This window comes from Ovis canadensis, chromosome 17 (assembly GCF_042477335.2).
Source record: "Ovis canadensis isolate MfBH-ARS-UI-01 breed Bighorn chromosome 17, ARS-UI_OviCan_v2, whole genome shotgun sequence".
NCBI lineage: Eukaryota > Metazoa > Chordata > Mammalia > Artiodactyla > Bovidae > Ovis > Ovis canadensis.
Window position 1 is genome coordinate 62,383,777 of NC_091261.1, and position 22,329 is coordinate 62,406,105.

The window sequence follows — 22,329 nt, forward strand, 5'->3', positions numbered from 1 at the left end:
CCAGGAGACAGTGTCTCAAGTGATCCTGAGAGAATGGTTCTGAGGAGCAGGGGCAGAAGTCAGGTTATAAAGAAGTTTGCAACAAGGGGAAGGTAGTCTGAACATCAAAAGATTATTGTTAATTAAGAAAAAACAGATATCTGAAGTTAAGGAATTTAGTGATTTTCTATGTATGGCAAGACGCAAGAGTCTGGGCTCACTGAAACCATTCCTTTCATGTGCATCTCACCTATCTGGGGCCAGTATCCTGTTTTCACATCCCGAGCTTCCCTTCCTTGGCCTCACCACAGGGAGCAGCTACAGTCTTAGCTGTTAGATAGCAGGTATTCTCCTTCCTGAATTCCCTTAGGGCTCAACAGCTCACACCAAAGGGCTGCAATTGCTATTAACTGTGACATCTTTATTTACTGATATGGCAGGAAACACTCTATTTCACATCATATTCTGAGATTCCTCAAGGCTCCACCATAGGGAGTGGCTACAATCTTGACGGCTTCTAGGTGGCAGGTATTCTTTCCTTCCCGAGTTCCCTTGGGGCTCAACAGCTCACCAGTCACTGCAATCACTGATCACTGTGACATCCTTTGTTTACTGATATGGCACAAAATATTCCATTTCTCATTGTATTACAAAACAGTAGTTTGTAGTGCATGGGTTTGATCCCTGGTTGAGGAAATAGAACCCCACAAGCTACATGGTGTGGACAAAAAAAAAAAAAGAAAAGATGCAACACCACATTGTACATAGCACCAGGATGTCAAGAGATGCTCAGAACTCAGAGAGAGAAGAGAATTGCTTTAGAAAATTCCATTTACCCACAGTGCACAAAGTCCATCTGAAACAATGACTAAATTTATCTAGCCCACCAAGAAACCTCACTGGAGGTGGCAATGTGGCCACATGGCTGTGGTTGGAGACAGCCGCTCTGCCCCCGCTCCCCATGCTGCATCGTGCTGTCTGTCCCTTTGTAAGAGGCCCCAGGAGGATTTTCTCTCAAGACTCAACTAGGAAAAACTGTACTTCATTGAAAGCCAGATTATTTTTTAATCAATAGTCCCCATGATTCCTATAGCTAGTCATATTTTGGATTTTTTGCAAACTGAAGACTGTATTAGGGACCTACCTTTACTAAATGCAAGGTCATTGGCATATTTTTTCATGGGCTTGTGTTCAATCCTGGTTTTGTTTTACTTACCTCCTACGTTAGGTCCTTTCCCCTAACTCCTACATCTTGCCTCATCCATTTTTTTGGATTTTCGTATTATACACACTTTTTAAGACTTCAGAAATGGACTATTTCCTGCCATATCAAAGACCTCCTGGAGAAGGATATCACAGCCGTGAGCAATTGCAGCCCTCCAAAGTGAGATGGTGAGCCCTAAAGGAATTCAGGAAGGAGCAGAACACCTGCGATCTAGCAGTCATCAGACTACGGCCACTCCCTACAGTAAGCCCTGACGAAAGCAACCTCAGGGTGCAAAACCACAGGCTGTGCACACATGCTCAGTCATGTCCAACTCTTGCAGAAGTGGATTGCAAACTGTAGCCCACCAGGCTCCTCTATCCATGAAACTTTCTAGGCAAGAATACTGGAGTGGTCTGCCACTTTCTACGCCAGGGGATCTTCCCGACCCAGGGATCAAACCCTGTCTCCTGTGTCTCCTGCATCAGCATGTAGATTCTTTACCAATGAGTCACCTAGGAAGTCTAAAAATACAGGAGAGTGGCTCTATTTAGCTGAAGTACATTTGAAAGGAATGATTTCAGTGGGCCCAGACTCCTGCAACTTCCCATACATAGAAAAGTACAAAATCCCTTCACTTGGGATATCTGGTTTTAATTAACAATAATCTTTTGATGCTCAAACTACTTGCCCTTTGTTGCAAAACTTCTATATAACGTGATTCCTCTCCTCACCTCCTCAGAGCAATTCTCTCAGGATCATTTGAGACGGTGTCTCCCGGGCTCGAAGTCCTAAAAATTCCCACCAAATAAAACATAACTCCCAACTTTGAGGTTGTGAATATATTTTAAGGCAATAGACTTTAATGCATTTCTAATCCTTTCTTTGGAATAGTGGAAACTTATCATTGCAACAGAAATACATAAAAAATTCAAAGACTGACTCTCTATGGTAGGAATAACATTTGGACCAAAACTCCTATGACTTTCATAATCTGTGATGGAACTTATCTATAATAAGTTCCTAATTACACTTATTGACACAGTTGACCCTCTCATGCATTTTGCTCACTCTGGTGCATCGGTGAGAACACCCACTCTGAATTGCTTTGAACGTCTGGATAGCTACGTATGTGAATTTAATTTGTGGAGCATTTAATAAAATTTTCTATAAAAATAAAATATTTCATTTATTAAGATTTTACAGAGAGGCACACAGGAGGACAACAAATCCCTGACGTAGAAGCTGATGATCTGTAAGAAGTCAGACGGTAGTTGAATTCTAAGCTTTGTGTATTCTGATCCAGGGGTTACTGAGGAATACAGCTAATACGATGAAAGATACCAGTAGTAAGCTCTTGGCAACACACTGAGAGTAAGGCTCTCCTGCAAGACAATGAATCAAACTAAGCAACTTTTTTTTTTTGTCATTTTCATCATCATTATTTTATTTTTTAAAACTTTTTATTTTGTATTGGGGTACAGCCTATTAATAATGTTGTGATAGTTTCAGATGAATTGCAAAGGGACTCAGCTATACATACATACATGTATATATACATCTATAGATGTATCCATTCTCCCCTAAACTCCCCTCCCATCCAGGCTACTACATGACATTGAGCAGCGTTCTCTGTGCTGTACAGTAGGACCTTGTTGGTTATCCATTTTAAATACAGCAGTGTAAGCAACATGTTTTTGGTCTTGTGGGCATTCTTGGCTGAGCCATACAGCCTATGGGATCTTAGTTCCTTGATCAGGGATCCAGAGATCAAACCCATGCCCTCTACAGTGAATGCACAGAGTCTTAACCCCTGGACCACCAAGGAATATCCAGGAATGTTGTTATTTCTTAACTTTTTGGGTATAACTAGGTAGAAATAAGCCAAAACATAAAGAGTGATCATTTCTAAATGGCAACATCAGTACATGTTTTCTTTTTAAAATTTTGCTATATGTTTTAACTTTCCTGTGACATTTATACTTTTTTCAAAAGTTTTTTAATTAACGTAACATAATGATAAACATTTCAGAAAAGGGCTTTACCTACCTCGATAATATTGGGTCAGTGGATACAGAAGTTGTGGCCAACAAACCTCATTTCTGTTACAGTCGTACTCTGTAAAATTGATCTGGAATCTACAGAACATTTTAGAAGGTTATAATAGCTATAACAAAACATGCTTTTGATGAGTTGCATCAAAACCTCATTAAAGGGCTTCCCTGGTGGCTCCAGTGGTAAAGAATCCATCTGTCAATGTAGGAGACGTGGGTTCAACTTCTCACCAGGGAAAGTCCCACGTGCCATGGAGCAGCTAAGCCCGTGTGCCACAGCTCCTGAGCCCATGCTCTAGAGCCCGAGAACCGCAGCTACTGAGCCCACGTGCCTAGAGCCTGTGCTCTGTGACAAGAGAAGTCACTGCAATGAGACGCCCACAAACCAAGACTGCAGAGTAGGCCCTGCTCTCGGCAACTAGAAACAGTCCCCAGGGGCAGCAGTGAAGACCCAGCACAGCCAAAAACAAATAATGAAAGCTATTTTTAAAACCTCATCTAAAACTTGATTAAAGATGTGAAGCGTTTGTTTGTTTTCTACTTATTCAGCAGTACTACGTGGCATGTGGGATCTTACTCCCCCCACCAGGGATCAAACTCATGCCCCCTGCAGCAGAAGCACGGAGTATCAACCACTGGATCGCCAGGGAGGTCCCTAAACTTCTTAGTTTTGAACATATATTTTTCTGCTTCCTGATCATGTCACTGAGGTCAGCAAACAGATTACCTTGTAAGGGGACGGGGTAACTGTGCAGGTATCTTAATAAACTGGACCGATGCACCGATGGGGAAGAGGTCAGCCTTGTCCTCACAAGTCAGTCCACACTGGAACTGCCAGGTCACGGAGGAGAACCTGGGAGGGAAAGGTCACGCAGGCAACAAAGCCCTCGCTCACTTCTGGTCTGCTAAGAACACTGGGTAACTGACACAACAACAACGTGAGCTGGGCTTCTCCTACACACGGTTCACGTTTTCCTGGTGCTGCCTTTCCCCCTTTGTAGTGTGTAAATTTTCAAATGTACACACAAGCTGAGACAGCTGTATAATGAACCCTTGTGGACCTATCATAGGCTGCAACAACTACCAGCATTTTGCCAGTTCTGCTTCTTCTCCTCTCCCCCGTCATCTCATTTCATACTGGTGCTTTTAAAGTTCATTTGCTTTATCACTTGCTTGTCTCAGACAATAGTGTAATAGTAATAACAGCAGCAGTAGCTAACGATTTTTGAGGGCTTTCTATGTTATTGCTGCCTTTTTGCCTATCCCAGCAGCCCTTTGCCTTTCTTCTAGTAATTGCGCCCCAGTTTTCCCCAGAACTAACCCTCTCCCTCTCTCAGTTGAGCAGACCAGAGGGGACTCACCTGAACCTAGGAATGTGCCCATCACCTACACCTGGTCAATCAGATCTGTCTACTCTCCTGGCCATAGTGATTGGTTCAGAATGGAGCACATGACTGAAACTGAACCAACGAAAGTCTTCCTAGACCATTTTTGAGAAAGATGGGGAAACGAGGCACCCTCTTTCCACTGGACTTGCTAATCTGCTATAAGCCTGAAGTTGCTGGTGTTCTTCTTTGCCACCTCTTGAGGAAACTTCCCTGCGAATGCACACTTAGCCTCGATGCCATCATACCTCGTCTCGACGCCAAGTATCTCCTGCTGAGTCATCCCTTCCACGGCGCCAGCATCCGAGAAGAGGATGCGGATGTTCAGCTGCGCAGGAACATCCAGGCAGATGCCACTCACGTTGCTGTCGGGTGGGTCTGCACCTGCATCAAGGGCATCCGCACCTGGAGAGATGTTACGTCGTTCGTTTTGGAAAGAAGAACTTAGTTTCAGTTTTCCTACAGTACTGTAATGTAACCCCCCAGTTTGGAAATATTATTAGGCAGGAAGCAGAGGATTGAGTCTTTAATCTCTAACAGGCTCTAGTTATATGCCTCCCATGGCTTCCCTGCCTGCAATGTGGGAGACCTGGGTTCGATCCTTGGGTTGGGAAGATCCCCTGGAGAAGGAAATGGCAACCCACTCCAGCACTCTTGCCTGGGAAATCCCATGGACGGAGGAGTCTGGTGGGCTACAGTCCATGGGGTCGCAAAGAGTCGGACATGACTGAGCGACTTCACTTTCACTTTTCGTGTTCAAAATGTCTCCTTGGGCTTCCCTGGTGGCTCAATGGTAAAGAATCTGCCTACCGATGCAGAAGACGCATGTTCAATCCCGGATCCAGGAAGATCCTACAGACTATGGAGCAACTATGTGCCACAACTACTGAGCCTGTGCTCTAGAGCCCATGAGCTGCATCTGCTAAGCCCACATGCCACAGCTACTGCAGCCCAAGCGCCCTAGAGCCCGTGCTCCACAACAAGAGAAGCCACCACAATGAGAACACCCAGCATAGCCAAATAAATAATTTTTTAAAAAAATGCTTAAAGAAAAGTGTCCCCTTGTATGTTAACTCAGTCATTGGAATTTTAAAATCTTTGACTCACCTAATAAAACCATATATCATGATTCAGTTCCCAAGCTCCTCATTGACATCTACCCAGAATTTGAACAGAAATATTGACTTGCAGTAAAAGGCCATGAGACTTAGTCTACGTAATCACTGTTCTAATAAAAGCTTGTGTAAGACACTTAGAATCCATACTAACAACTTTAGTTACTACAGATTAAATTGTTCAAAAGCAATTTCCTGGTGTGCTGCCATAGCAGTAATATAAATGGAAGAGGATAAAACTGGAAAAGACATGAATAGTCTTTCATCTCGAAAACTGGCCTCTGCGGGGGTGGGAGGAGAAGAAACAGCAAGGTCAGTCACAGGATGTGAAGCCCTAGGGCCACTCTGGGGGCATTTCTTTGTTTCTTCAGGGATCTGGAAGGCTGTCACCAACAGGTTCCTTCTCCTTGATACATGGGCTCAGCACTGTTCCTCTTCTGCTCATTAACGAGGACCAAGGTTGACTCACAACTTAGACACAAAACACAAGCTAACAGCTTCCACCATGAGGGCAACACAATGCCATTACCTCTGACTTCCCAACTCCGACTTTCTGTCTTGAAATTTCCCACGGTTTTTACTTCTCCGGTGCTTTATTGACCCCTTCCCTGCATCCCACAGGCACCTCCACGGCCCACCTCCCTGGCCGACAGGTTAACAAGGAGTTGACAAGCCCCGACCCCTGGGTTCTGTTTCCAAATGAGGATCTAACTCTGGGCTTAGGGTCTTGAGCACAAGTGGGACAGGCAAACCGTGTGGCTGGCTAGACCCCACTGCCTGAGTCAGAGAGTGGTCAGCAGTACCTCAGCCAGGCATACATATTACGTGATCCCTGGCCACCCCCAGGGGAGAGGACAGAGGGGGTTGTAATGATTCAGACCCTAATCACAAGGGGTGGGGAAAGTGCAGGGGCATATGTCTGGTTGGTCCTTTGTATGAATCCCAGCCTGACGAGCTGAAGTGACTTCCGAGGGTGTGGAAAGGGTAAAGACAGGACTCGGTGTGCGAGGGGCGGGGGGAGGGTTTGCACTCCCAGCAGCATCCACAGGGACGGGAGGGGACTTAAGAAAGCAGATGCCGCAGCATCAGATAGCTCGTTCAGGCCCCAAGAGGCAATCCCAGGAAGGAGAGGAAGAAAAGATGCTCTCTCTCTATTCAAAGTGCCTTTATACACTCAAGCATGCATGCTCAGTCGCTTCAGTCATGTCTGACTCTTTGCCACCCCATGGACTGAGGAGGCTGGCGGGCTACAGTCCATGGGGTCACAAAGAGTCGAACAGGACTGAAGCAACTTAGCACGCACACATGGACTGTAGCCCGCCGGGCTCCTCTGTCCATGGGACTCTCCAGGCAAGAGTACTGGAGTGGGTTGCTGTGCCCTCCTCTAGGGGATCTTCTCCACCGAGGGATCGAACCAGAGTCTCTTATATCTCCTGCATTAGCAGGTGGATTCGTTACCACCAGTGCCACCTGGGAAGCCCCTTATGCATTCCAGACTCCCTGAGAAATCAGAGCAACGCTACCAGACTTGCTGGCTGGGAGGAGAGGAAGAGCTGGGAACCCTGGGTTTAGCTCCAGCTCTGTCACAACAAACTGTGACCTCAGACCACCCCTGTGAGCCACAGCTCAGTGACCAGATGGACACTCTAACTGGAGTGGAAATCGGGCTCATCGGGGCTAAGCCTGTTCCACGTACTCCCTGCAGTATATCTCTTCTTCACACACCAAACCCCTCTGACCCCAACACTCAGAGCAAATGCCTCTGACCAAAGACGCTGGAAGGTCAAATCTTTTTATCTGGCCTTGGTGACCCCGCTATTATTAGCGCTGTTACACCTTAATTTCTTTCATTTTCAATAGCTTTATTGATATGCCAAATAGTTCACCTACTCAAATTTAAATGTATAATTCAATTCAATTATATTCACAGAGTTATGCCACCAGCAGCAGACTCAACTTTAGAACATTTTAATCACCCCTCCAAAAGAATTCCTATACTCACAAGCAATCACCCTTCATTTCCTTCCAACAGCCTGAGCCTTGGGCAACCATTAATCTGCTTTCAGTGTCTATAGGTTTGCCTTTTCTGGACACTGCATTATAAATGGAATCCTATAGTATGTGCTCCTTTGTGTCTAGCTTCTCTCACTTAGCACAATGTTTTCTATCACCTTTTAAGTTAACAAAATCGCTTTTGTAAATTATAAAACCAGTTCTCAACTGTCCATATTGCTGGCAATCAAAAATAGGAATGCAGACTGACACGCACTCAAAATCCTTAAATTTCATTAAGACTTCCTTTTCCAAAGACCGTTAGATTGTAAAACAACTGGGCAATTTGAACTTCCTGGAGATTTCCTCTTTAAAAAAAAAAAGCCATTGTGAATAAGAGGTAAAAGACATGAAACGCCTCCTACCTGGAGAGCTAACCTCTAAACAAATGTCTGTTGGATCACAGCAAAGAAAGATGGCTGCTAAGTCAGGCTTTAATACCACATCTGACACTACATAGTCAGAGCAACCGAGGTACATCTTTTACACGCGTGCAGCTTTGACTTACGTATTATTTCAAGCCAGCCATCACTGAGATCGTTGTAATCGGAGTTGCCTCTCATTGCAACATGAGTCACTTGTACTAATGAATCAAGCAGTTCGACAGCATTCTCCCTGCAAGAGAGGAAGACATTTCTCAGCTCCTGGCCAGCAAGTCTTGTCCTGAAGTCCTTTCTGAGGGTGCCCAGGTTGTGCTTGCTGGATGCCTAAACAAACAACAAAAAAAATGCCAGGGGATCTAGGCTGGGAGTCTCACCCCTCAAGGATGGTCTTCCCGAGATGAACTTACACAGCAAGGGGAGGATGTATGGAAGCAATCTCTCACTTCAGACTTAGAACATTAGTAACTTACACTAGAATCACGTGCAGGCTCCTTTGAGTGTCACAGAACTTGGCAGGTGGGTAGATCACATGTCAAGTTACCAGGATAAGTTCATGGGCCAGAGTAACCCCATAGTAAAAGGAACCTAAATAATTAGCTAGAAGTTTGGGCTATGAAATGAGGTGAAGAGGACTTCTCTGGTGGTCCAGTGGATAAGAATCTACCTGCTAATGCAGGGGACAGGATTCAACCCCTGCTCTGGGAAGATACTACATGCCAAGAAGCAACTAAGCCCATGCGCCACAACCACTGAGCCCATGTCCTGCAGCCACTGAAGCCTGTATGCCTAGTGCCCATGCTCTGCAATGAAGAATCACCCCTGCTCGCCACAGCTAAAGGAAGCCCAAACACAGCAACAAAGACCCAGTGTGGCCAAAAGCAAATTTTTTCAAAATAGGTTTAAGATTAAGAACTAGAACTTAGCATCTCTCTTGTTCCAGTGACCTCACTGGAGGCACAAATCTTATGAACCACAAAGGAGAGACTTTGACTGTTGACTCAGGCCTCGCACCCTTCCATCAGGAGCCACCGTGGGTAACTTATTCCCACTCTTTTTCTTCCCTTCTCAAGGTCACCTCCACCTTTCTTCTGCTCTCCAAAGAAGTACACCACTTGGGATATATTTCAGATGAGATGGGTGTAAGAACGAAAGTGAAAGTGTTAGTTGCTCAGTCATGTCTGTGTTGCTCAAATTTTGTGACCCCATAGACTATAGCCTACCAGGCTCCTCTGTCCATGGAATTCTCCAGGCAAGGATACTGGAGTGGGTTGCCAGTGTATTTATTTCCTTCTACAATACATGCAATCAAAACCACAAGAAGATACCACTTCACATCTACTCAGTTCAGTTCAGTCGCTCAGTCGTCTCCGACTCTTTGCGACCCCATGAATCGCAGCACGCCAGGCCTCCCTGTCCTTCACTCCCAGAGTTTACCCAAACTCATGTGTATTGAGTTGGTGATGCCATCCAGCCATCTCATCCTCTGTCGGCCCCTTCTCCTCCTGTCCCCAATCCCTCCCAGCATCAGGGTCTTTTCCAATGAGTCAACTCTTCGTATGAGGTGGCCAGAGTATCGGAGTTTCAGTCTCAGCATCAATCCTTCCAATGAACACCCAGGACTGGTCTCTTTTAGGATGGACTGATTGGATCTCCTTGTAGTCCAGGGGACTCTCAAGAGTCTTCTCCAACACCACAGTTCAAAAGCATCAATTCTTCAGCGCTCAGCTTTCTTCACAGTCCAACTCTCACATCCATATGTGACCACTGGAAAAACCATAGCCTTGACTAGACAGACCTTTGTTGGCAAAGTAATATCTCTGCTTTTTAATATGCTATCTAGGTTGGTCATAACTTTCCTTCCAAGGAGTAAGCGTCTTCCCCAAAAAATAAAGTCTGACACTGTTTCCCCATCTATTTCCCATGAAGAGATGGGACCAGATACCATGATCTTAGTTTTCTGAATGTTGAGCTTTAAGCCAACTTTTTCACTCTTCTCTTTTACTTTCATCAAGAGGCTTTTTAGTACCTCTTCACTTTCTGCCATAAGGGTGGTGTCATCTGCATATCTGAGGATATTAATATTTCACATCTACTGGGTTGGCTATTATTCAGAAAACTGGAAAATAACAAGTGTTGGGGAGGGGGAATTCCCTGGCAGTCCAGTGTTTAAGTCTACAAGCTTCCACTGCAGGGAGTGAGGGTTCAATCCTTGGTCAGGGAACGAAGAGCCCTCCTGCTGAATGGCATGGCCAAAACAACAAACAAGTGCTGGCAAGGATGTGGAGAAACTGGACCCCTTTTACGCTGTTGGTGGGAATACAAAATGGTACAGCCTCTGTGGAAAACAACATGGCAGCTCCTCAAAGAATGGAACACGATGATCCAGCCATTCCACTCCTGTGCACACACTCAGAAGAGCTGAGAACAGGCGCTCAGACAAAAAGCGACCCAAGGCTGTTTAAAGCACAATTCACAACGCGCTATTCCACAAATGTGGAAATGCCTCAAATATCCATCAACTAAGGAATGAATAAACAAATGTCACATATATAGATATATATCTATATCTCCATACAATGGAATATGATTCAGTTGTGAAAAAGAATGAAGCACCAACACAGGCTACAAACATGGATGAATCTCACCAACAGAATGCTAAGTGAGAAAAGTCAGACATAAAAAGTCACAAAGTACAGGAGACCATTTATATGAAATATTCAGAATAGGTAAATCCACAGAGACAGAGAGTGAATTGGTTGTTGCCAGAGCTGAGGGGAGGGAGGACTAGAGAGTGACTTCTAAAAGGTACAGGTTTCAGGGATGTCCTTGGTGGTTCAGCAGCTAAGGCTCTGAGCTCCCAGCACAGGGGGCTCCAGTTCAATCCTTGGTCAGGGAACTACATCCCACATGCTGCAACTAAGACCTGCTGCAGCCAAATAAATATTTTTTTTAATTAAAAAATAAAAAGTATAGGTTTCATGTTGCAGAAACAAAAATGTGTTGGAACTAAACAGAGGTGGTAGTTGTACAACATTATGAAAGCACTAAATGCCAGTCACCTGGTAAAATGATTATGTTGTGTGAATTTTGCATCAATTAAAAAAAAAGAATGCATATGAATATCCATAAATTTTCCAAATCCCACCCAGATAACCTTTATACACCATGTAACAAAGCTTAAAAATTCTTTAAATGTTAATCACCAATGACACTTAGCTCCAACCCTTTCTCTGATTTTCTAGGAATGTGGGGTTTCCAGTGATGTGAACAAACTTCCCAGAGAAATTTGCATAAATACGGATGAAACGTCGGAGAGTGTCTATTTGCACTTATACGGAGGTTTGAATCAACTCTAAATTGTACTGGAAGTTTGTACTGTTTTTTGTTTTTTTTTAATCTATGCATTATTTTTTGGCTGCGCTGGGTCTTTGTTGCTGCATGCGGGCTTTCTCTTGCTGCAGAGCACAGGCTCACTAGCTGTGGCCTGACGGTTTAGCTGCTTCGAAGCATATGGGATCTTCTGGACCAGGGATCGAACCCGTTTCCCCTGTATTGGCAGATGGATTACTAACCACTCGACCACAGGGAAGTCCCTGGAAGTTTGTACTGTTTACTATCACATAAGTTTCATTCAGGCGGAAGTTTTTCATGCTGTCTTTACATACTCATGGTGGGGGGGTGGGGTGGGCAGAGGATTAAATTTAAGCAAACCACTCAAAACATAGATAAATCCATCAGTGAGACACTCACCTAAGCCTAGTACAGTTTTCATTAATTCCAACTTCTAAAAGGCACCCAGAGAGTGCATTTTCTCCAAATAAAATGGGTTTGACAGTTGCTGTTGAACACAAACTCCTTCCGGCTGTAAAATAGAAAGATTATTTTCTTGCTATTTTTGCAAAACAAAATTAAGTAAAAGATTTACCTCAAAGTTTTTCTTAAGAAAAAAACAAACAGAGAACAATAAGCAGAAATAGTTTCCAGTTCTCTAGAAATGAGGTCATTGTTACTCTAATCCTTTGAAAGCTGAACAAAGGCTTCTTTCTGTATCAAAATACCTGGACGGGGATCAGGGGTTCATTCTGAATCTGAAATTTCATGCCTTCTGGCACATGTGGGTAATTACCACTGATGCAAAGATTTTCCATAGTTTGGAATGAAACTATTTTCCTGTCTCTGGTTAGCACCATCTTGGGTTAATCAATGACAACAAGGACAATGGACTCTCCAGTCACTTTCATATTTAAATCTCTCTTATTGAAAATCAGCACTTCAAGTGAAAACGGTGTTAACATTTTTTTATAGAAAAAAAGAAAAAAGGAAGCTGTAGAAGCATGGAAAACAACCACCCCTAGGCTAAATAAACACACCAGGCTTTAAAGTAATTGGTTACTTGATCAGATTCAAAATATGGCAATATTTCCAATTCTAGTTCACCAGCTGCTGCTGCTGCTAAGTCGTTTCAGTCCTGTCTGACTCTGTGCAACCCCATAGACGGATGGCAGCCCACCAGGCTCCACCGTCCCTGGGATTCTCCAGGCAAGAACACTGGAGTGGGTTGCCATTTCCTTCTCCAAGGCATGAAAGTGAAAAGTGAAAGTGAAGTCGCTCAGTCGGGTCCGACCCTCAGCGACCCCATGGACTGCAGCCTTCCAGGCTCCTCCGTCCATGGGATTTTCCAGGCAAGAGTACTGGAGTGGGTTGCCATTGCCTTCTCTGCTAGTTCACCAGAAAGCTAGTCATATCATCAAATCAGATTACCAGAATACCAAAGGTATAAAGTTGTGACATTATTCGTCCCATTGGTGCTTAGAGCTCGAACAGGCTTGCCAAGTTGGTAACCTAGACAAACACAACACAGGAGAATGAGCATCTTCCCCTCTTAGTTTATTTCAAAGCAACAGGCGCTAGCTCATCAAACAACAGAAGGAAGGAATCCACAACGAATGGAAATAGGCGCTCAAAGTTCTTTTTCAGAATAGCTTCGAGAGAAGGACATCAACATCACTCCTTTCATTTGCTTCGTTTTTTATTGAAGTATAGTTGATGACAATGCTGTGTTAGTTTCAGGTGTACAGCAAAGTGACTCAGTTATAGACATGTTCTTTTTCAGACTCTAAAACACAGATGTTAGTGTGGCTTTTTGAAGACACTTTTAAAGTGAAATCTGAGAAGTGAAAACTAGGCAGGAGTCAGTCTTAGAACTCTCACCTTGGAGAATAAGCTGCTGGGCAGGCCAGTTCATGAACACTCACTGAGTGATTAGTACAACTTATCACAGGGGCTCATAAAGGAAACGTAAAACCAGAGGAACTTTCCCATGTAGCCTTTTTCCAGTAAACTAATTCAACCCCAAGGTCTGATTTAGCTCCTATTCCCATCCATTTCCTAGTAATCCAGCTTACGGTTTCCACCTTTTTAATGTGAAAAAGTTCACAACCACAGGAAAGTTAAAAGTAACACCATGAACCTCACTTAATACAGCCGCCACCTAAAGTCAACAACTGTTAATATTTAGCTGTATTCTTCTTAAGTAAGTGTCAGTCGTTCAGCCATGTCCAACTCTTTTCGATCCTATGGACTGTAGCTTGCCAGGCTCCTGTGTCAGGAAATTCTCCAGGCAAGAATACTGGAGTGGGTTGCCATCTCCTTCTCCAGGGCTCCTGTAGGGAAAATTAGAATTGGACACCTCAAGTCCAAGGGAACCCCTGGGCCTGTTCATTACCGGAGTGTTCCTCTCCTTTGTAAAGCGCCTCTGACTGCTAGATTGTGAGCCATTCAGGGCCCACTGCTCTTCTGATCTTAACATATCTAATGTGCACCCCAAAGGTCTTTCCTTCAGGATAGATCAAATATTTCCCATTTTTAGAAGCTTTATAACACCAAAACACATATTTCAATAAAAATAGCACAAACAATATATTAATTTATATAAATATGAATTATAATAGATATTTATTTTATCTATTATAAAAGTATATATATTTGGGGTGAGAGGGGCAGGACTATTTGAAAATAAGTTGTAGGCATCATGACACTCACATCATGAAAGCTCCATCAGACATCTCTCAAAATTAAGGATATTTCTCTACACCATCATGATGCCAATATTTCTAAGAAAATTAATAATAACCCCTTATAATCATATCATATCATATCTAGTTCATATGCATATTTCCTATGTCCCTTCCAAGAATGCATATTACAGTAGCATTGTTCTCAGTTGGTGAAAAATCCACCTGCAATGCAGGAGACCCTGGTTTGATTCCTGGGTCGGGAAAATCTGCTAGGGAAGGGATAGGCTACCCACTCCCGTATTCTTGGTCTTCCCTTGTGACTCAGCTGGTAAGGAATCTGTCTGTAACACAGAAGACTGGGCTTAATCCCTGAGTTGGGAAGATCCCCTGGAGAAGGGAAAGGCTGGTACTCCAGTATTCTGGCCTGGAGAAGTCCATGGACTGTATAGTCCATGAGGTCACAAAGAGTCAAACACGACTGAGTGACTTCCACTTTCACTTTGTTCATATAAACTGGGATACCATTGAGGTTCCTGCATGGTGTTTGCATTTCCAGCTTTACGCCCCACCCTTCCCAACCAGCAGCCTCCCCTCTGGCCATGGGTCTAATCCTGCCAGAGTACACTTCATGCTCATGTCTGCCTCCTTGGCTTCCCCCAGGTTATTCCTATCCCCAGGACCCTTTCCAATTATCTGCTTCTCAAGGCACAGTCTCCACGCAGCCCACAGTGGAAACACACCCAGGGCAGGGTTCTGACTTGCTCGGTGCTTTTCCTCCAGTCTAGGAACAAAACCTGGCAGGTGGGTTTTCCTGGTGGCCCAGTGGTTAAGAATCCGCCTTCCAACACAGGGGACTTGGGTTTGATCCCTGGTCAGGGTCCCACACGCCTCAGGGAAACTAGATCCCACACAGCAACCCAATACACCCAGACAAATAAATAAATATTTTTTAAAAAACAAAACAAAACCTAGCACGTGTTGGACATTCAACACTGTTCCTTAGTGATGCAGTCTGGGTAAATGGTCAACATTCTACTCCTCTGAATCCTGGAGTAACTGAGCCTAGTAACTGACCTCATTTATTAATTATCTTGGGTCGTTTACTGTTGTTTCCTGTGACTTAGTGCTGTCAGCTCCAAATAAGAGCGTCCCTGAGGACAGGGCCCGTGTCAGATAGTCCTCGAAAAACCCCATCCAGCCTCAGAAAGTATTAGAGAGACACTGCCTCTCTATATACAAGCTGCGTCTCTGCCTGATTGGTTCTGGCTCCTGATGTATTCTTTGTTGATGAGAGCATCAACATTTCTCATATATTCTGACAGGTTTTCTCAGAAATCTTCTCAAATTAAGTCAATGACATAAAAATCCTTAAATTTCAGGAGCCTGGTCTCTTTTTTCTTCCCCCTCAGTTACCTTGGAGTTTATATAAACTAACAGAAAAAAGTCATAATGTCTTCATGCAGTACATACGTCATTCTTTAAATAACAATTGTGACTTATAACAGCAATAATTAAGGAATGCTGCACTTGTGATCCATACAAAACACGAACATTTAGGGTGTACATAATTTAAAGAAATGTCCCAAACACCTCTCGAAATACTGTAGTAGCCAATAAATACACAGAGGAATGCCTTAGGTGGCCATAGGCATACAGTTTAGAAAATAAAGAAAAAAAAAAATCTCACTAGAACTACTTCATTTCTTCAAAATCACCGAGTAGGAAAAGCAACATTGAACTTCCATACTGATTTTACATAACTTCTATACAGTACCTTGACTTAACCAGAAGTCTGCTCTTACAACCCAACAATAAACCCTAACATTAAAAGCCTATTTAAAAGGAAAAAATATATATATAAAGAGTTGTGCATAATTAAATTAGTATATATAAATATTGAAGATCATGCAAAGCAAAAAGTTACTAAAAAGTTTAAAAATGTTGTTCCTTCATGATTAATTACTGCGTGTTGAAGAACAGTAATGGAGTTCCCTGGCGATCAAGTTTAGGACTCCACACTCTCACTGCTGAAGCCCAGGTTCAATCCCTCATCAGGGAACTAGGATCTCAGAGGTGGCGGAGCACAGCCTCACCCCTCCCCCACCAAAAACAAAAAAAGAGGGAGGGAGGGAGGAATTAGGAGTTTGAGATTAGGAGATACAAACAATTATATACACAAAACAGATGGGGACCTACTGTGTATCACAGGGATCTGTATTCAGTGTCTTGTGATAGACCACAGTGGGAAGGAATAGGAGGGAGGAGTATATACATGTGTGTGTAACTGGGTCACTGTGCTATATATCTGAAAGTAACACAACACTGTAAATCAACTATACATCGATCAAATAAATTATTTCATTTAAAAAAAGACCAGTAGCTAAAGAGAAAGACTGTTTTAGCTTTACAGCTATGACTATATATAACACTTTGTGAAAAAAAAAGTAAGCTGTTAGCAGGAAAAGAATACAGTATCACAAGAGAAAAAGAGAAAGGTCAGAGTCACAGACTAAAATTGGAAACACTTACAGTCATCGTTATAGCACAGTAGTGTCAAACTAAAATGTGTTTGTAAGATCAGTGATTGATATGCACTCTCACCTGGGTTTCCAGACCATTCCTGTTCATTACCACTGTTATAGCTTAAAAATTTCACTGTAAATCTCTGTGTCATGATTCCTAGAAATAAAATAAAAATATAATGTCACCAATTTACTAAGAAATTATCCACCACAGTGTTGTTTTCTTTACCTTATAATTGCATTTCAACATGCAAAAAAAAAAAAAATCACTGTTTTCTGATTAAATCATAAACACAAATAAGAAAAACAGGTCTGAATTAGTTTATCTGTTATAATTATGAGAATCGTGAAGAAAGGAAAAAAAATGCTTTAAATTAAAAGCATTCTCGCTGCCCTTCACAAAGTTACCTTTCTGCTGGGCATTAATTTCTGCCCTAATAATTCTGACGTTTATTTCACTGATTGTATTATTATTCCACCTGAAAATATAATGTTCTTCCACGTTCACGTTCCTGGGGGCTGGTCCAGTACTTAAAAGTGTTTCTGGAAATAAGAGAGTACTTACATAAATTAAAGACCTAAAAATAAAAAAATTAAAGACCTTCTTTGGGTTCAAGCCTATTATTGGCAGTTCCCTCTGCCTGGGTGGCCATCCCCCACCCCCATCCCTGCCCTGCAGACCCAATTCCTTTACACAGCAGGGTCATCACCTCAAGAAGCTGTCCTCAGATCTCCACCCAAGTCAGCATTAGCTACCTCCTCTTTCCACACCATCCCAATAAACTGAGTGAGCTCCATCCCTTCCCTTTTTAAAAAATATTTACTTCTTATTTATTCATTTATTTGGCTGCTTTGGGTCTTAGTTATGGCATGGGAACTCTTAGTTGCACCATGTGGGACACAGTCCCTTGACCAAGGATCAAATCTGGGCCCCCTGCATTGGGAGCATGGAGTCTTAACCACTGGACCACCAGGAAAGTCCCTGTCCCTTTCATCTTATTTCAGCCTCCCTGGTACCCAGCTCATGGCCTAACGCAGAGCATGGGCTTGGAAGAGTATCTGTTAAATGCAAGATTACAGAAAGATTATATCTGGTAAAGATTACATCTGTTAAAGGAAAGATTACAGAATGTAAGCTCTTTAAGAGCAGGGGCCTGGTGTCTAGTTCACTACTATATTGTACTAATAGCTAATGGAAGGAAAGAGTAAATTCCAAGAATTATAACACATTGAAAAGAAACACAAGTAGTATCTTTCATGGAAAAACAAAAGTCCTGGTAATACTGGCCAAATTCTATGTACTTTAGTTGGCTGCATTACAATAACAGAGTTTAATGACTGGAAAAAGAAAAGCAAGCAAGAAGTGAAAATGCTGGGTTCTAAAGAACCCTTTAACTCTCTGAAAAACACTTAAGAAAAAGCCCACACACCCAGAGAACAAGGAGGGACCCTGGAATCCACATAATCCAGGACTGAGAAGGATTGGGTTCAAGGTCACAGATGTTACTCCACAGTAAATCAAGACGGAACAAGGAACAAGCAAAATGCTAGCAGGATATTTCTCTAACAACTACAAATCTCCTAAAATTCTTAATGAAAATGTGCTCTGCTCTGGGACTACAGTAAGTCTCCTGCATACAAACTAGTTCCTTTCCAAGGGCATGTTCATAAGTCCAACACGGTTAGCCTAGGCACCCAGCTGATGCAATTGGCTCTGTACTGTGATAGGTTAATAATAGTTTTCACACAAATAATACATTGAAAACAAACACAAAAAATGAAGAAAACATTTCTAATCCTTCAGTATAAGACCTTGAAAAGTGCAGTACCAGAGCTGGCATACAGGGCCTGCCAAGGAGGGAGAGGAGCTGGGAGATGGTAGAGCTATAGGATCGTCAGCAATAGGAGACGAAGGACAAGATGAAATTTCACTCACGCCTGATGGTGGTGGAACACGTGTTTGCATCTTGCAAAGTTCAAAACTTGAAGGTTCGTATATAGGGACTTACTGTACATATTCGTTGTGTGAAATGATATATATTTCCACAGAAATGGTATAAAAGTATAACATTAAAATACCTGTATTGGTGATGAATCTGTCTAAGTCAGTTGCTTCCTCATAGATTACTTTCGGTGTAACTATGCCTGAAAAAACATACATAAATGAACTTCCATAGGAGTACATGAACCTTACATGTTCACATTTACCTACGAAAATGAAAGTTCGCCAAACAAACACAGTGCCTATGCCTGCCCTGTACGCCAACTACTCAGCTCCCCTCCACTCCCCAAACACCATCAAACAAACCACTATTCTTGGCATCTAATTGGCATCTAAGGTCCATACTCAAATGGACGTAACTTACCTCCCATAGCACCATTCTTTATCTTTGCACTGGTAATTCCATCTCGTTCTAGGTACTCCTCCAGGCTAGTAACACACTGAACATCAAAATTTTGCAGGAAGGCCACAGGAGCATTGCGCACGCACTGCCCAGCCAGGGACGCCTGAGGGCCGGGGGGAGAATGCAGACAGATTTATGACCTCCTTTCTGATCATAAAAAAAGAGATCAGTGTCTTGGAAAAGCATCCTTTCTGCAGCCTGCTTCTACTGCTGAGTTAGCTCCAACAAAGGCTAGGGCATTCACTAGTTAACTGACTTGAGCAGAGTATCTACTTGACTTGCTAATCAAACTCTGGAAGCCACTGGCTGCAGGGCAACAGTAAGCACAGTTTCTAAGGAAAATTCCCTGCTCTGCATCATTCACTTTGCAGAAACATGATTACATTCGGCTTCAGTTTCTTTTCTGTTGCTTTTTGTTTTTCGCTTTTCGGCCATTCCAGGCAGCATACAGGATCTCAGTTCCCCCAGCCAGGGAGGGAACCTGCGTTCCCTGCAGTGGAAGCACAGAGTCCTAACCACCAGACTGCCAGAGAGGGTCCCTCAACTTCATTTTCTCTCCCTCATTACAAATGTATTTTTGTTAAAGCCGTCAGAATGGATTCATATGGATAGTAAAGAGAAACAGTTTAGCCTCCCATGTCTTCTTCCCATAAATACTTTTTCCTCACAATTTTGAACTTAATAAAGTTAAGATTTCACATAAAACTCGAGTCTTAGAATATTTTTCAAAATTCTATTTAATATTTAATTAACACAATACCATAAGCCAAATATACTTCAATAAACCATAAATAAAATTTTAAAAGTATTGGCTGTTAAACTAATACAAGTGAGAAATGACAGTTATTTCCATGGAAACTTCTAGACAGTCTTTTGGTTTTATTTAGTAAGTTCACTCTGAGATTTAGCAAAGACAGATTGATTTAAGAGTGACTATCAAAAGAAAAAAACACAGTCCAGAGACCTTAAATGGCTGAGGAAGAGATTTTTTTTAGAATAACACGAGTTAAATTAGTAAGAGGAAGGGGAAAGTGAGAAAAAGCCTCTGGCATATTAAAACTGAAAGGATTACCTGCGGAATAGTAAAATATGCCTTATCTACTGTCATAACGGGGTCTCCTTGTTTGTAACCAAAGTCTGAAAAGTCTTTTAGATCAGTATGCAAGTACATGTCAAAGGAAACTTGATGTCCAGAGGAACTGCAAATCAACAAGAGAAACGACCATTAACATGATAAAAGCAATTCTTTTAAATTTTTTCTCTGCTTTTTAAATTATCAAAATCATATTTGCCCTAAATGCCACTGAACTGTGCGTTGTAAAGTAGTTAATGGTTAATTTATGTTCCATGAGTTTTACTTCAACGCTAATAACAAAGTTGCTTTAGAATGTCAACAAGACAGAAATGTAAAAGACAGAAAGTTAAAGTCCCCCATGAGCCCATCACTCTTTCCCCCAACCCAGAGAATTGCTATTAACCATTTGTGGTATCAATTTCTTTTCAGTGAGGGCTCCAAAATCACTGTGGATTGTGACGGTAGCCATGAAATTAAAAGACGCTTGCTCCTTGGAAGAAAAGATATGACAAACCTAGAGACATGACTTTGCCAACAAAGGGCCTTATAGTCGAAGCTATGGTTTTTTCAGTAGTCATGTACGGATGTGAGAGCTGGTCCATAAAGGAGGCTAAGCACAGAAGAACTCATGCTTTAGAACTGTGGTTCTAGAAAAGACTCTTGAGAGTCCCTTGGACCGCAAGGAGATCAATCCAGTCAATCCTAAAGGAAACCAGCCCTGAATATTCATTGGAAGGACTGCTGCTAAAGCTGAAGCTCCAGTACTTTGGCCACCTGAGGCAAAGAGCCGACTCACTGGAAAAGACCTTGATGCTGGGAAAGATTGAGGGCAGAAGGAGATGGGAGCAACAGATGATGAGATGGCTGGATGGCATCATCAACTCAATGGACATGAGTTTGAGCAAACTCTGGGAGATAGTAAAGGACAGGGAAGCCTAGCATGTTACAGTTTATGGGGTCACAAAGAGTTGAACATGACTTAGCGACTGAACAACAACCAGCTCTTTCAAATACTTAACACAAAATAAACTTACTATGTGAAACCTAGAATTGAATCTAGAATGGAGGGATTGAAGCATAGAGCCTCTGGAGAGGTCCTGAGGAGGACATGGCCATATTCCAGGGCCACCTGGATGCACACCCCTCTCCCGGGGTGCCCTTCAGACACTTACATGGAACCATGGTAGAAGTACCCGAGGAAGGGTGAGTTGGCGAGCTGCACACACAGGAATGGAAACCAGTCGGGGACTCCATGTGCCATCTGCACGGAGCAGAGCTGATCAAAGGGAGGATTAACATCTCCTCCGAAAACACCAGGGAAACAGGACTCCCTGAACAGTGCTGTTAAATCTGATGAGCATTCCTGGAAAGAAGACGTAGAGGAGCTCAGAGAAGATTAAATCCCCCCTCTGCCCACTGTCAGGATCTCCTGGCCAGCATGATGCCCTTGCTGTGGAGACCAGCAGGACGCAGTAGAGGAAGCAGGAAACAAATAGCTGGCCTCCAGGCTAAGAGTGTTTGCGCTCACAGCAAGTCACAGCAAGTCATCTCCCTACGAGGCTCCAAGTCAGGAACTTCAGACCTTCATAGCATTTACATCTTAACTGGGGACCTAAGATATGCCTACAAATAAGATGAGAAAAAGAAAAGGTAATATGAAATAGACCACAAGTGGAGAATTTTCAACTGGCATCACTACTCACGCCAGTATTCTCGCCTGGGAAATCCCATGGACAGAGGAGCCTGGCAGGCTACAGTCCATGGGGTCGCAAAGAGTCGGACACAACTTAGCCACTCAGCAGCAGCAGTGTTCAAATTCCTAGTCCAGAGAAATCTAAGGACAATTCCAGAAGAATCCTTGAATCATTCTTGTTATATCACGACCCGATTGGTATCATCAAGAAGTCACTTTATTTGGATGGACCTAGAGCCTGTTATGCAGAGTGAAGTCAGTCAGAAATAGAAAAATAAATATCATATATTAATGCACATATGTAGAATCTAGAAAAAAGACCCAGAGGAACCTATTTGCAAAGAAAAACTAGAAGCACAGAGGTAGAGAACACACGTATGCACCAAAAACTGGAAAAAAGGGAGGGAGAATTAGATGAAAGAGGTCAAAAGGTACAAATTTCCTC

General features: G+C 42.8%; 1 protein-coding gene across 1 annotated transcript in view; it reads right to left on the bottom strand.

Moving 5' to 3' along the window:
* Positions 1 to 2,346: 2,346 nt before the first annotated feature.
* Positions 2,347 to 22,329, bottom strand: part of TCTN2 (tectonic family member 2) — a 28,347-nt gene continuing 8,364 nt past the window's right edge. Inside the window, exons 6-18 of the mRNA XM_069557672.1 lie at positions 21,364 to 21,554; positions 20,189 to 20,315; positions 19,078 to 19,219; positions 18,791 to 18,856; positions 17,120 to 17,254; positions 16,791 to 16,868; positions 12,934 to 13,014; positions 11,923 to 12,034; positions 8,298 to 8,404; positions 4,871 to 5,027; positions 3,965 to 4,090; positions 3,233 to 3,321; positions 2,347 to 2,568 (exon numbers count right to left, since the gene is read on the bottom strand). Coding sequence (XP_069413773.1) covers positions 2,465 to 2,568; positions 3,233 to 3,321; positions 3,965 to 4,090; positions 4,871 to 5,027; positions 8,298 to 8,404; positions 11,923 to 12,034; positions 12,934 to 13,014; positions 16,791 to 16,868; positions 17,120 to 17,254; positions 18,791 to 18,856; positions 19,078 to 19,219; positions 20,189 to 20,315; positions 21,364 to 21,554 — 1,515 coding nt within the window. The 3' untranslated portion in view covers positions 2,347 to 2,464. The remainder of the gene's footprint in view (positions 2,569 to 3,232; positions 3,322 to 3,964; positions 4,091 to 4,870; positions 5,028 to 8,297; positions 8,405 to 11,922; positions 12,035 to 12,933; positions 13,015 to 16,790; positions 16,869 to 17,119; positions 17,255 to 18,790; positions 18,857 to 19,077; positions 19,220 to 20,188; positions 20,316 to 21,363; positions 21,555 to 22,329) is intronic.